The sequence below is a fragment of the Micropterus salmoides genome, unplaced genomic scaffold (genome assembly GCF_014851395.1).
Source record: "Micropterus salmoides isolate LMB-PRFRI ecotype aquatic unplaced genomic scaffold, ASM1485139v1 Ms_hic_scaffold_9, whole genome shotgun sequence".
Taxonomy (NCBI): Eukaryota; Metazoa; Chordata; class Actinopteri; order Centrarchiformes; family Centrarchidae; genus Micropterus; species Micropterus salmoides.
In genome coordinates, this window is record NW_024044681.1 from 33,270,729 (window position 1) to 33,286,597 (window position 15,869).

The window sequence follows — 15,869 nt, forward strand, 5'->3', positions numbered from 1 at the left end:
TCGTTTGACATTTAATTAGCAACGTTGTATTCTAAATTTTAAATGTCTTTTTAGTTCTCAAATTAGATCACCTCGCTGAGGTGGTAAATAAACATACTATTAAGGTTTATAAGCTAACAGCATAGCTCTATGGATGGCAATGTTGCTTGACCACTTTGGTCCAGGATGAAATGTCTACAGAATTTTGTTCCATACATTCATGTTCCTCTTTGAATGAATTTTAATAACTTTGTCCTGTTGATGGATATGGGATCCCCTATCCATCAACAGGACAAAGTTTAAATTTGTCCAATACTTTGGTTTAGGACGCAATACCTACAATACACATGCCATTCCCATCAGCTTCTGCTGTACTTTGTTTGCAGTGCTAAAAAGAACCCTACACAATATACCTGCTAAAAATCTCCATCATGTTAGCATTTAGCTCTCAGCACTGCTGTGTTCAGGTACAGCTTCACAGAGCTGCTATGGCTGTAGACTCTGGTCTTGTTAATGTCTTTGAGTTTTCACAGGTTAACCAACCTAAAGCCGAGTTATTTATGCACAGACACATTAAGGTTAAAATACACAAATGCATAGCTATTCTACCTTAAAATATACAGTAACAAGTTCAAAAACAAGGACGTATGCCAACTAATAACAGTATACCAGTGTGCCAGCAGTGACGTCAGAACCAGCAGCCTCTCCGTAGGTGCTTTCATTGAGCTACTCACCCTCTTCAGCAACTCAGGCATTCCCAGCATGAGTCAGCTCAGTGTATTGACACGGCTTCTCCCAGATTAAATTTGTTTTACAGCTGTGACATGCACCTCTAAGCCTGAAGACAATCTAGTGACGGGTTTCAGTAGATACAAGTAACACTGAGTCAAAGGAAGTGGGGTGACTGGCTAAAACCTGCTAATGATACTTATTAGGGCTCTATTACACACAGCTTGACACTGACTCATAATATCTACCTTAATGGACCCGGCCGGCTGAGGCTGGATTTGATGATTCAAATAAAACCACTGTTGTTTTGCTACTACTATCTGGTGCAACAGTGGTGGAATGTAACAAATAAGATTTACTTAAGGTACTTGTACTTTACTTAAGCCTTTTGTTTTCATGTCACTTTCTGCTTCTACTTTGTCACATATTAAAGGGAAATATTTATTTTTTACTTCACAATTATCAGCTTGACTTTACATATTAAGAGTTTTGCATTCAAATGTGTAATAATGTCAGATTTTGGACTATTGGCTGGACAAAGCAAGCCTTGTGAAGATGCGACTTGGAGCTCTGGGTGACTGTGACACGATTCCCTCTATTTTCAGAATTATTATAAACCAAGCAATCCCAGTTGTCGATGAATTGAGAAAATAACGAGCAGATTAACGAACAATGAAAATTATCAGTAGCTGTATCTAAGAAATTACTCTACCTCAACCAGCTACAACATTTCTGCTAATGAAAAAGTAATAATCTAATGATAAAATATGCCAGAAGGCAGGGATTTTTTACAGGTTGGTCACATTGAAGGGGTGTTTTCCCTCTTTTCTCAATAAACCAATGGAGTTGTGTCAAACAAGGGCCAGGTGAGGAATGTTTGTGTTTGTTGAAAAAACTCTGACAAGTTTAAGCCAGAGCTCTGTGTTTTGAGTAATTACAGTTTACGATCTCTGTTATGTTCAGGATACCTTCCTGCTGCATACTCTGATCGACAGTGTGTGTGTGTATATTATACTATTTCTGCAAAGCCTGATAGATGTGTGTGCTGTTGTGTTTCTATAGCATACCGAATACTGACATCCTGTTGACAACGACGTGTTTGTGTTCATACAGTAACTGGCAAAAACCTTATGCACTTATGGAACATTTAGCATCAACTGCCTTTACATAACAATGCTTCTGTACAATACCCAGAGAGGAATGTGTTGTAGCCTATGGATGTTGGAATTAATCTGTCTGAACTTGCTGTTATTACAGTACACGTCAAGAGGCCCAGCTAAACTATAGACAGTACAAACTGTATGTCCATATACAGTACTTGCTGTACATTACATGTTGTGATTTGATTCCTCCTGCTGTTGAAAAAGTAGTACTGCAAGATGAAGGAGAACAACATGCAAGGGACAGTTTTTGTTTTTTAAATTGTTATACTGATTCAGTTACAGTACAAATACTTAATAAATAAATCTAGGGAAATCAGGGAAATGAGAGATTCAGAAGTGTTTTAAACTGTTGGAAATGTCCTCTTTGCAGTGAGCTTTCAGGTCCCCTTTTGACAAATTTAGGATTAGCAATGGGCTGAAGACCACATTACAGAATGCGTTATGTTGTTTTGTTTTGCTTTGTTTTAATTCTGTCCTAAAACAACCAACACTCAACACCAGATATCCAGACATTCAAAGAAAATACAGACAAGTACTTATTCTATTATGCTATTCAAGTCCGCTCAAACACGTGTTAGTAGTCTGGTGTCTGGCTAGTTAGGCATTTCTACAAATGACCTGCTGCTGAATACGGAACCCTGTTAGTATGTTTATTTTTTTGTGTTTTGTGTGTTCATTTAAATGCAGTACTGTATAGACTCTTTTAATATACTCAAAGATTAACAAATTATCTTAAACAGGTACATGGCACCAAACATCACTGAGTAAGGTTCTTCATTCAGTGTTCTGTATACATTATGCCAAAAACTAAAAAAGTATCTGGGGAAATCCTGATCCGCTCATTAAATAATAATAAATCTGTTAACATTTATATGTTAGGTACTTTATTGAGACTTCAAAAACAAAACAATTGAATATAATGTTGCTAAAACTTTTTTTATTAGAAAAATCTTAGGAAAGAAGAGAGAGAGACGAATCAAGAGGATTTAAAATTAATATCTGGTCAGCAGAGGTCCTCAACAGAAAATTCAAACGAAGTGATTGATATGGGAGTCTGATCAAGCCCGGTACTGCATGTGTTTCTACATGCATGTTTCTACATCACATCATTTGATAGAAGCTAAGCTGTGAAAGAGGTCTAAAGATTGCACAGCGAGAACCGATTTCAGATAAATGCGCTTTTGTCTAAAGGTTCACACTTTTAATGTGCACAGTATATTCACTTCTCTGCTATTGTGCATGGTCCTTGTGACATGTCTTTGTGCCATCATGCTACACTTCCAGCTGCACTAGTATAAAGGAGCAAATCAGTAACTGAATGAAAAGTCCAGGTGACACACACACTTTGAGCTGTGTCCAACACAAACAAGCCTGGAACAAGCCTACAGTGTGTTGCAAATTTTTATGGTGTAGTGATTAAAACAGTACTTCCTCAAAGTACTCTGAGCGAAAATATCTTAACCCACTCTACAAATGTCAGCTTCGCAGTTCAAACACAGGGAAAGAGCAAACCACCCCTATATCTGTGAGGAGCTATACTGAAATATGGTGCCTGCAGTGTTTGCACAGCCAGTGAATGCCACACCTTGGAATTGCACGACTCAGTTCAAACAACTAACATTGGATTATTTGTGATAAGATCCACAACACTGTAGATAAAGAATTCAGGAGTCATTGGTTAATACAGTGGGTGGCTTCAAAGACAAAACAAACTTCTTCTGTAGGCAAATTGTACGACACGTTTTCTTTTATTGGACAATACAGGACATCATTAAAGACTGGCACATGATCAAAGTTTAACAAAATGTTGGCAGAGTTTGCTCTTCTGGGCTGGACTTAAGTATCATCACTTACAGCTACAGTTAACATCATTAGAACAAAATGCAACGAACATGTTGGACACATGGAACGAATGGAAGGCCAAAGAATCAGGCATTTGTCCTCCTGATCATCAGTGGAAGGGCACACTGCACAACACAAGAAACTATTTGAATGGTTTATCATGAACATCAAGGCAACTTGGATTACACTGCAAGGATAACAATAAGGCACCCTCTTTGACAGCTGCTCACCTCTACTCATAAGCAGTGATTTCAAAGTAACATACAGTGAACGTTCCACTCAGACATTTGAACAGTGTTAATACTTATCTTTAATACATTATGCTTATGAATGTTTGCAACACTGGGTTAACGGAACTGTTATACCTAAGCATATGAGAGTTAGTGACAGCATGTAGGCGTAATGAAATGTGACTGTATTACGTGTTGTCTCAGGAAATCATCCATCACACAGCAGTTTAGGAGGCCACACAAATACAAATATGTCCAAACAATAATGTTATGCATCTTCCACAGTTCAACCAGTTACTTCAAGCTCCAGGTTCTATTGTTACCATTACATGTCCACCATTTCACAGTAGCAAAACAAACACTGTAAATAAAAAGCCCTTCATTTCACGTTACAGATCCAGTTCATGAAAACTTCTACAGTGGGTACGTGGTGGTTCTTCCATGCACGCTGGCGTGCTTGGCAATGTCTGAAATAAGCTAGAAATGTATGCCACCTAGTGGTTATATCACAGACTGTTTCACAAAGCTTTTCCTCTACAAGGTGTCCATGTGCCATCTGACTCTTCACCTTGATGCTATGGCATAAATATACAAAAAAAAGAGTTAAAGGGTCATTTAATCCTAATAAGAATGAAAGACAGTCAACCACCATTAATCTTCTCTAGCGTGACACAGATATTAAAGGGTACTTTGGGGATTTTTCAACCTTTTTTTCCCATGTTTTTGTGTCTATGTGACTATTTGGGACAAATTCTTTGAGAATTGGTCCAGCAAAACAGGGCTGCTACATAATCTTTGTTTTTGTCACTGACAGGCTCCGATTGTTTTTGTGTCTGACAACATTGTGGAAATGATCCCTACAGAGATAGACCTTTTCAAAGAGTAAAGTTTAACCAGAAACACTCACTATATTGCTCCCATCAAAGCCACCAGACTCCCTTGAAAAATACAGTAATTTTACATTGCAGAACATTACAGCTGCTGGTCTGCCACTGCCTTGGTCTGTTAGTTTGTTTGTGTTACTGTGTGACTATGTTGTTTTTAAAGGGTTAAAAAAAACTTGATCAATCTCTAAAATGTTATCCCAATTAGTCACACAGAAACAAAAACAAGGGAAAATAAGGTCCACGTTGATACATTCCAAAGTTACCCTTTAAGAAGATTTAGTGTAACAAAATAAATAAATGTTTAGTACCTGATTCCCTGCAGGTTATAAAGATGCAATGACTCAGACAGGTTCCATTCATTCACTTGATCCTTTGACTGAATGTTAACAATTACAAAGAGGAAATCTTCCTCTTAAACAGGTTGTTAGCTGGGTTTTAAACTGTCAGCATTTGAACTTATTTTAACTGCTGTCTGTACTAGCTGTACACATCAGCCACTATAATCATGCCGATGATAATGTCAGACAGACTATGGGCAAGTTGAGCTGAAGTATTCCCAGTGATCTTTCTGCATGTTTGCATTATCTGTGTCTGATCAGACCCTCCAGATGTTGGTAAAATCCCAACAAAGGGGTTTGTTAACATAATACATCCTAAGGGAGGCTCATTGTGATTCTGATAAAATTCTAACCCTTCACAGAGCACACATATGTATGCAGTATCACTTTAAAGACTATGAAAGCGTTTTTTTCTGACCACAGAAACTTGAGATGTAGAAAGTGGTTCCACTTTCTTTGTGTACAGAACCTGGTAAAATTTAACCCTGTCCTATACAAAATTAAAATTCTGTTGTGTAAGGATGTGTAACAAATCTATAAGCATTGCATCTCTTGTTGGCTCTAACAAGATTAATGTGTCTCACACATTACATGTCTGTTTTAAATCCCAGAGCAACTTTGGCAATGAAACAAAAACAGAAAATAATCATTCCAGTCTTTGCATGTTTCAATGGAAAATTTCAAGTAAACATGAAGCCTGTGGGCAAGACAGCTCAGCTACACTAACACAGTATCACCTTCACTTTTTAGCAGTTACTATCCCAGATGTAGTGAGACAATGTGATACTCGATGTTGAAAGCAGAGCTCCCTTTAAAACTACACATAAGCAAACAACATTAGTTATACTTGGATGATCAAATATCTCTAGGCTTAGGAGATTCATATTTCCACAGAATCAAAAATACAACCATAAATACGCTAATGTGAATTCTGAATTAATGACAGTTTTCCCTTTTCCCAAACCCTAATTAAGATAACATTTAAAACCCCTTCAACATTTATCACCACAGTGGACTACACGTCAGATTTGCATTGACAATGTGTGAGCAAATTTAAATTATTACACTTAAATAAAATTAAAGAAAAGCTAGTCTAATAAATTATGATTAATGAAAAAATCTTCAATGTCTTAAAACTGGACTCGGTGCTATACTGTACTTAGTAAATCCCCACAGTGCAGAACCGAAGGGTCCCTGGGGTGTTGCCTTGGGGTCTACCTTCCCCCTAGCTGTGGGCTGATTTCCCAGCAGTGGACAATGGCAAGTCCCTGTGCCAATGGTGTCTTGATATCTCACCATCCTTCAGCTGGTCCCCATCCCTAAGTTTCAGCTCGTCTTCTGTGGTTCAATGTGGAAAGTGGGCCAAACGCCACAAAGAAACTGAACAAAGTTAGGATGAGACAGGACAAATAAATATAAGAATGAATGAATACAATTAAATAAAAGGTATGGGAGTAAGGGCTAGACATACCTTTACTTTTGGTCTGTACTTGAGGTAGGTTGACCTGATCTGCAGGCTAAAAGCAGATGAACATTAGATATGAATGCAAATGAACCTGTCTCACCACAGCTGACTCGTGTTAATTACTTACGGGAGCTTACCTGAGAAGTATGTGCAGGTATGATCCAAGGCCGGTTAAGATGTGCCACCAGGCATGGAACTGTGTAACTACGCCAACACCAGGGGGAAGTCTTTGTCTACTGGCTCTGAGAGACCAAAAAAGTGTTGACCCAACAACAACAAAACAAAAATGCTATCTCCTACAGTATGAGATTCTCCAGAGGAGGGTGCTAATAAATTGTCTAAAAGGTCATTACTTGTGGCTTTACAGGCTTTGACATTACTTTGAGTCTTGTATTGTCCTTGAGATTACAAAAGTACATCACATTAACATTGTGATGTCACATTAAGGTTAATGTCACTGTTGATGTGAACATTTTCCACACCACTGCTGTTGAAAGGAGGATAATTAACTTTGCTCTCAGAATTCCAAAAGTAACTTTGTTGTTGATACATAATAACAAGGCCCTTAGTTTTTTTCCATTACAAATACTCACCTTAATGTGTCACAGAAGATATTGTCGATGTTCCACAGTAGAAACCCTAACATAAAGACTCCTAAGGAGGTGTAACACAGTGGTCTGAGCCATGGGTAAACCCTTGAAACAAAAACAACAATGACAAAAAAGTTGTTACTCCATTGAATATTAATGAACAACACTCATATGATATGTTAGGCTACTGTTTTTAGTCTTCCTGGCAAACTTACCATGTAACAATGAAAACAGATCGCATCACAAGACAAGCGACTAGAGCACCATACATGACCTAGAAGAAGACACAGTTATTGACTTGGCTTTCAAACACAGCAAGGGCTTGAGGGGCAAGACAAATACAACATATGACTACTAACTAATTACATATTTTATCAAGTCACCAGAGTGTTTCCATTGCTGAATTCCAGGAAGCCTCAATCTCAAGCTGTACATTGATTAATGCAAATATAGCCATAGTATTCTAGCATAGCTTTCCCAATAGAAGCAAAGTTGACAAATTTTCTTCCATCCAACAATGTTTTCCTTGAGTGTAGTGTGCATTTAAGGCGAGTGACCACAGTAAGTGCTCTTACTAGCGCTAAAGACGTTGAGTCATTTTACAGAATAAAATATTTTAACTTTAAAGTGTTTCCCTTTAAAGGTTCAGTGTGTTTTAGTGACATCTAGTGGTGAGGGTTGCGAGTTGCACCCCCCCTCCCCTATCCAAAGCTGTATTCCGAACTGCCTACTACATACTACTGGCAACCGCAGTATGCAGTATGTACTGTATACTGCATACTGTATAAGGTATAGTATGTAGTATGAAACTGTTAAATAGATTTATTTTGCAGCATGCTACGCCAGGCTTTGCTAGTTTCCGGTTTTCAAAATCGGAACAATAAGAGGACGCTTAAAACGTATTCTTCTTTTAAATCTTATATATGAGAACAAGACTGCAGCCGAGCTGTAGCAGATGTTTGCTTCAGTATATTGGTGCATAAATAAGAATTATATAAAATAAATGCAAATAAAAAGCAAGTACTATAACCACAACTGTAACATTACACTAACAATGTAATGTCTATTTAGAATAATGATAATAATAAAGCGCCAAAAGTCCCCTTTTATTCCACTATTGTTTATTTTTTTTTATCAAAGTGCTTCTACCTTACACAAGCCAGATGTCTCTTGATTTAAGTTAAAACGTTACAACATTAATCAGAATGTAAAGACAGAATAACAGCGGTATGAACATTTAAACTGTCCCACAGCTGCGAGTCTTTACTCTCACGTTGCTGCTGGACACATTTTCCCGAATCAGTACGCCATCCAGGCATTTTTGGCATACTGTAGATTTTGCTTTTGTTTGCATACTGCATACTACATACTACATTTGGGCTAAATCAGTACATACTACTAGTATGGTAGGCGGTTTCAAAGTATTCATCATTGGTCACTTGATAGGCACATGGTCTTGTTATATATCACCATTAGCAAACATTACATGTTTTCCATCTGAGAAACATGTCTCAGCTAACAGCTAAAGCTATCAAACAACAGCTTTCTTTTGCATCGCAAAAGTCTGACAAACGTATTTACCTGTCCAGCAGAAAACAGACAGCTTCAGCTCCGCTTTGAAAACATCTGTCCCACATTATAGTCTTCCATCTGGGAAAATCCACAACATCCGTGATTTCTGCCGTCAGCTGTTTGTATCTATCCCGACTCGTCTGGCTTCATGGTATAAAGATCCACAAGCTGTCGGTTCTCGTGCTAAATAACACGTGTGCTCCTTCATTTGTCCAAATGTCACTTCTCTTCTAATAAACCAGAAGACTATCAGAGACTGTGTATTACTATTATTATTACTTTGTACATATTCAATGTAGTGACGGCCGTTTACATTACCGGAATTATACAAGCAGAAGAAGAAAGCCGTGAAGACAAAACGCACTCTGTGGCGCTGTTTGTCCGTTGTCGGCTACGGTAGAAACATGACGACAAAATACAGCGACCTCCATAGAAGGGGGTGCCCGCGGTTTTGTAGATAAAAATGGCTCATTCTAAGGTAATAAAAACATAACGGTTCCTTATGTAAGGTCTTTATACACCACAGAAAACACAGTTATGGATATTATATCGCATCTCTGTCAATAGATCCTCAGAAATATTACACACTGAACCTTTAAATAAATAAAAACATTTCCACCATAAATTTAGGCAGAAAAATTCACCGGAATGCAGGAAATTAACTGTTTGATGCTCAAAATATTCATTTAATTCAGCATTTAAGATTTCTAAAAACAGTGTTAACGGTAGTTGTTGTCTCAGTCTCGTGAACCCAATATCATGTCTCCTCTCATCTTGTGAGTGTCACACCCCTACTATTCATCTTTTATTAGAATTATTAACAGTTCTCCTCTGGTTAATCAGCAAATTGATAAAGTAGCATTAATTATATGATTTATAATTTAGCAATTCAGTCCAAATCAGTGTTTCCCAACCTGGGGACGGGGATCACCAGATTAAAAGACTACACAAAAAAAAGTCTCTGTCACACAATTAAATTCAACTTTTCTGAATCACCTGGCCTGGTCAGTTTTTTTGCATTTTCCTTGATAATCAAGCAAGTAGACTCATAGTACATAGTATTTGTTCAATTACATTCAAAGAAAGCCAAAAAGTTTAGGAACCTCTGTGTTTGATTACAGTAAGCGTACAAGTGTATATCTGTTGCTTTGCTACATTCCTCAAATCCACCAAAGTATGCAAACCAACACAAAGGGCTACATGAATTCAGTACAATCTATTTGAGGAAGTAGAAAACTACTCGTACACAAAGTCGCCATTTGAACCTAAGTCTATGTAAATCTATTTCACCGTGCTCCAACATTATCAGTCTTGTAATGAACCACCATAGAGCTGTGTGATCAGTTAGCAGAGTCAGCTGCAAAGAGTAAACAAAGGCAGCTTTTTCACATTTTCCTTACTGTTGTCAAGCAACACACACACACACACACACACCCACACACACACACACAAAGTGGGACTCTAACCAGGCACAGTTACTATAACAGAAGAGGCTGTGCTTGACTTTAAATGTGCATGTGGTTATTGTATATGTTTAGGGTTACAGAGATTCTTCTTGGCAACAAACGTTAACTGTGGTTTGAGCCCATAGTTAAGGATTTAGTGCTGAGTTTAGGGCTTGGTATCTGTGTTTTTTTTTATGCTACACTTTAATAAACACTTAACGGAGCATCAAGCAGTTAGTTTACATTAAAGGAATTTTACATATCTGCTTTGATATGAAATGCTATTTTATGTTTAACAACGGGCATTCCGCATAATGTGTGTTGCATTCTGTGTTTACACAAGGTAAGAATGACTAAAGGCAAACTGAGCCCTAATAGCAAACAATGAGTAATATGAGCCAGGTCAGCATAACCCAGAGCACGCCCTTACCTGGTGAAAGACTGGCTCCTTCCACAGTAAGTATACCTGCAAAAATAAATACAGAAACTACTCAAGGCGGTATGGGGGTATTATGCGTCATTTACAATAGGGTATACATGTAAATGTTCACCATTATAGTGAACGTGCATACTCACCACAGTGACTGAGATGCTGAAGATTAATAATAATGCAATAGGAAATAAGCTGATGCTGTTCTCTTGTTTGAAGCACTCATATCTGCAGAATAAATAAATGTGTTTATCTTACATGTTCAGCTTAAATAACTATAAAGAATAAAGAGAAACACAAGGTTAAGACACGTGGTGCTGCGAACAACCACATGGCATGGCCACCACAGGTGATCTTAAAGAGTGCCCACGTCAGACGCCACGTGGGGTAAGTCCCTGTACGTCTGAAATCTGAAGTGTGGAGAGATCGTCTCCACATAAAAGAGAACAAGCTGATCTAAAGAAGAATGAGATACTCTAGTCCAGTTAAGAATCAATAGTTCCATTACATACAGTGCACTCTACAGCCACAAGAAGATATCACACTGTACTTTTGTGGATGGATCAAGTGTTCAATTAGGGGTTGACTGGTTTATTTTACAGCCACAATCACGCTAAATATGTTCTCACTGGCCATCAGTCTTAAGTGCATCAACAGCAATAAATCCAAAGTTTGAGCCACTTACAGACAGTAGACAAAGACACATGTACTGTAAATCATTGGTAACTCGTCCAGTAACTGCAAATGAAAATACAGAGAAAACAAATATAGGATTACATTGTTTCAGCATAATTTAGCATCACACGAGGCAGTGCCTGACCTCATATTTCAATTACAAATAATTTCATTCATGCCATTTTAGCAACAAATTGAGATTATTGGGGAAAAAAGATACCCTATCATTATTATGTGTGTACACTTTTTGCTGAAATACTGAGATTTCAATGTAACACTGTAGCCCACCTGCATCTCATATAGCAGCGTCATGTGAAAGCACCAGGAACCGACACCAACAGCTGGGCGACGCACAGACAACCACACGAAATATTAAAAATGAAAGTCAGGACATTTTCACGTGTTCACAACATGACTGATGGTATCAGCAGTTAACACTGTACAACCGGTAAGGCTGTTAAAAACGATGTGTAAATAAGATTGTGTTTGCTACAGTGTTGCCACTAATGAACTATAGAGCCAGGAAATTTATGGCTTCAACAGACTAACCTGCCAGTCCGAGGAAAGAGCAGATGTAGCGAAACTCAAGGCCGTCACGAAATGTCTGGATGGCCCCACAAATTGGAGGAAGAATCATAATCAGGTTGCTGACAGTGTTCCCTGTTAAAAAAGACAACAGAGACAAATTACAACCTGATGACATGACCTGTGTGATATGTGAAGACCTCCAAAGGCCTCTGAGATTGGGTGGCATGACGGCAGCGAGAGTTCAGCCAGACAGCCTGGGTTACATATTATGGTCGTTATAATAACAGCATGAATGGTTTCTTATTACAGAAACCTGATCACTGCAAGGAGTTCACGCACACCCTTCTGCTGCTATGTTCACTGCCACCACACGTGAATTTTCTATTGTATTACCTGAATATTACACAGGAATTCACAGCACTGAAATACTTGAATTACTGTGCAACCGTGATTTTAACTAGTAGTATATAACAGTAGTATATGGTAGTATTTGGGTTTATAATTACACATACAGGTAACAGATAAACAGGCGGATAGTAAATAATGGATGGACAGCAGTGTTACTTTTCAATAGTTCTTAGAGCCATAGGTGTCATTTACACTGGGGTCATGTCCCCACCACTTTTTGAAATGGCTGATTTTGTCCCCACCACTTTTTGAAGTATTTGTTAAATTGGTACTGATCAATTGCTTGCAACAAGAAATGTTAAGTAACAAATGTGAATTCTTTTAGAAAGGTTTATTTGCACAATAAGAAACATGCAATACAATTTAAATATAGAAGAAACAAGTGTGCATTGTCCAAGAAAGTAACTTAAGCTGAAAAAAATTAAGTTTCTGATTACTACTAATTATATTACTTTATATTTATATATTTTGTATTGTCACCTTACACCTGAATTTTGCATTTCCCTTTATATATATATAAGACATTTTAATCATAAATTGGTCCGGAAAATGTCTCTAGAATGCAGGAAATTAAGTGTTTAATGCTCAAAATCTTCTGGGGGAGGACCCCCAGATCCCCAAATCATATATCACAGTAGAGAATATTTATTCTAATATCTTCTATGTTTCGGGAGCAAGTGTATCACTGCACCCCTAATCTGAGCCCTTAAATTACCCCACCACATTTCAGCACAAAGTGACACCCTTGCTTAGAGCTGCAATGATGAGTCAATTAATTAAATTACTGACACAAAATGAATCAGCAACTATTTAAAGTTGCGTGGGCGATGTCGGAAAACTAGCAAGAGACACCAAAGTAACCAACTGAAAAAATCCCACCCCCCCCCTCAGGCCTCCCTCCAAAGTCACTCCGCTAAAACACATTTTCATGCGCAGTGCGTGCACGGGCAGAGAGCGTGCAGGTAAGTAGGCCAGCAAATCATTTCTTTCGGACTGAGAGAAAAATGCTTCTGAACTAAATTGCCTACCCCAGCTTAAGTCATTTTTCAAGAATGACATTTTTATGTGAATATTATTGGGTTTTGGACTATTGGTTGGACATAAGACATTTGATGAAGTCACCCTGGGCTCCTGGATATTGTGATGGGCATAGTTCACTCTTTTCTAAACCTCCCTCCCACAGGCCATTGCTGTGTACTTACCAGTTATTATCAGGCCCACAGGGTACCTGATAAAACAGAGCTCAGCAGTGATCCTAACGTTGCCTTTTCTAGATGTGGTGATGTACAAACTGTGCTGTGGAAACATTTAGATTTACCAGCACATTAAGTAGTTAAAAAAATTATACTGCTTTTTCATAACCAACATGACACTTATGCCTTTATCAAGGCATAGTGACCATTTTAAAATGTGTGGACTTGTACTGATAATAAATGCATCACACGGCAAGAATATTACAGCATTGGAGTCTTGTATTTTTCCCATTTCAGCAACATGGCAAACATCTGAATGTGATGAGACACCTGACCCTTTTTGTGGGACACTCTTTATAGTCTTCTGCTGTCACCACGTGCTGGGGTTTTAAAAAGAAAGATAATGCACAAAAGCACTCATCAAAATGGGGATTAAAATCATGCCAGTGTCTCTTTTCCATATATACAATGCCACATTCCAGCCATTGTAACATGAATCACCAACAACTATCAAGCCAGGCCAGCGTGTCGTTTGTGCAAACAAAGCTTAAACTTTTAGTGTCCTTGACATGCTGAATTTAAACCAATGCCAATGTTACAGTATGAATACAGAAAGCAGAATACAGAAGGACTAAAACATGTACTCCACAATTACAGTGGCTTAAAGGACTAATTTGAGGACATTACAACGTGTTTAGCACCACAAAGGCGTGGACAACATATAGAGATAAAGAGAAGCAGTAAACTCTGACCCACTTGGCCTGAGTTTAACTTTCCTTGTAAGTAACTGTTGCATCACTTAATATCTTGAGCACCATTGGCGGCATGACAATAACCTAAATTGTGCTCCATAGAGTTTACTTTCCATTATACAATGAAACATAAAAGAATGTGTAGGGTGTATGAATCACAGCTGAAAGAGGACTGGAGGACTGTCTTTTAATATATAACATTTGCCTTGTTCACCTTCAAAAATGCCTCTATAATACCTAACTTTGAAATATTGTGTCCCTCCCTATCATTGATACTAAACCTACGCCCTAGTTTAAATCTAAGATAAAGACCAGTTTTTATCATAAGACACAGCAATGACGCGACCTGATAGCGTGGAGAAAATATGTTATCACGTTACAAGCGGTGCCGTGAATGACTTGAGTTATGCACCTTGTGAAGTGAAACAGGCAAGACCACGTTCCAGAGTCGACTTGATACAAATAAGTTAATGTAATTAGTGGTAATGTGCAATAATGTTAAACTGGGTTGTGTCTATGATAACGTAACTAGCTGACACATAACGTTACTGCTGGTATAATAACCTAGAGTGAAGCTAACGTTAGGCTGCATGTAAAACAGCTCAAGAGCTCGACACCTTTTCCTTTTCCTCTTTTGTTCTGTTTGCTTGGTTAAATGCCGTGTTAGCTAACATGCAGTTTACACTAGGGCATTCATGAAAGCAGAGCTAACACAATAACACAAACGACTTTACTAAATGCTTTTTACACCCGCTGCTGCTTCTTCTTGTTTACGTTATTCAGGGGCGACTGTACACAATGGCGGTCTTCCCCAGAAGTCTCCTTAAACGCACCACAAATTCACATTTTTATTTAGTGTAAATGACGCCGTTCTATTTTACTTACAAAATTCAGCGATGTAAAAAGAGACGACATAATTTTCTTCACACCAGTCCAGCGTTGAGGTCGGCCGCCCCCAGTATCCTTGCCTGTCTGCCGAGGGAGCCATGATGGAAGAGGAGGAGGCTGTGGGGTACTAACGGATTTGTAGTCCCATCACAGCACGTGCACTCCTCCTCCTCCTCCTCCTCCTCAGGAGCGACGGAAAGGCAGAAAAGAAAGTCCAGTCCAACTGTACAGAGATAGTACAGCACAGTGTTAGCACCAAGTAAATAAATACATTATACTTCGTGATGAATTTGTAAATTGTTCTCCTTGGTTCGGGTTCTTACACAGAAAAATTAAGCGAATAATAACCGAATGCACTCGAGGAAAGCCCTTGAAAAATAGGCTACTGTAGCCTATTGCAACACACTTTACAAAGACGTGCTGTATTCAGACTGTACAGTTCAAGAGAATTTTAATTGATTAAAGCACTCACTTGACTCATAGAAATGACTTGCAATATAAATATCTTGAATTCACAATAATAAAGCAATCCTAACAAATACTTGGGACACCGTCTGATTTTTTTTTCATTCTAAGCATTTTACCAACTATTGTGTTTTACGAATAACACACGAATAAACTGATATAAATCTGTTACTCCTATGTTACAGTGGTTACCATCTGTATTACACCTCACTGTTCTGTGTAAATCCAGATTTCCTCTAGGTGGCGTGCTATACTCATTGAAAAGGGTCCCAGAACACCGACACAATGAC

General features: G+C 38.2%; 1 protein-coding gene across 2 annotated transcripts; it reads right to left on the reverse strand.

The window, feature by feature from the left end:
* Positions 1-3,600: 3,600 nt before the first annotated feature.
* On the reverse strand, positions 3,601-15,255 carry acer3 (alkaline ceramidase 3). 2 transcript variants are annotated; one of them, XM_038707899.1, is made up of 11 exons: positions 15,112-15,255; positions 11,895-12,005; positions 11,634-11,686; positions 11,356-11,408; positions 10,817-10,898; positions 10,671-10,706; positions 7,439-7,497; positions 7,227-7,328; positions 6,771-6,875; positions 6,640-6,685; positions 3,601-6,506 (listed from the first exon to the last, which is right to left on the reverse strand). In XM_038707899.1, exons 1-11 carry the CDS (start codon positions 15,212-15,214, stop codon positions 6,495-6,497), a joined length of 762 nt encoding a protein of 253 aa, XP_038563827.1. In that variant the 5' UTR covers positions 15,215-15,255; the 3' UTR covers positions 3,601-6,494. The 2 variants fall into 2 exon arrangements, with proteins under 2 accessions (XP_038563827.1, XP_038563826.1); XM_038707898.1 differs by having other exon boundaries at positions 3,601-6,548.
* Positions 15,256-15,869: the final 614 nt, after the last annotated feature.

Bases quoted from the DNA above. Each gene is read 5' to 3' on its own strand.
- acer3 (XM_038707898.1), bottom strand. From the start codon at position 15,214: ATGGCTCCCTCGGCAGACAGGCAAGGATACTGGGGGCGGCCGACCTCA. The intron at 11,409-11,633 runs GTGGGCTACAGT...TTTCATTTGCAG, and splicing joins CGCTGCTATATGAGATGCAG to TTACTGGACGAGTTACCAAT. The intron at 6,549-6,639 runs GTATGTCTAGCC...AACTTTGTTCAG, and splicing joins AGTACAGACCAAAAGTAAAG to TTTCTTTGTGGCGTTTGGCC.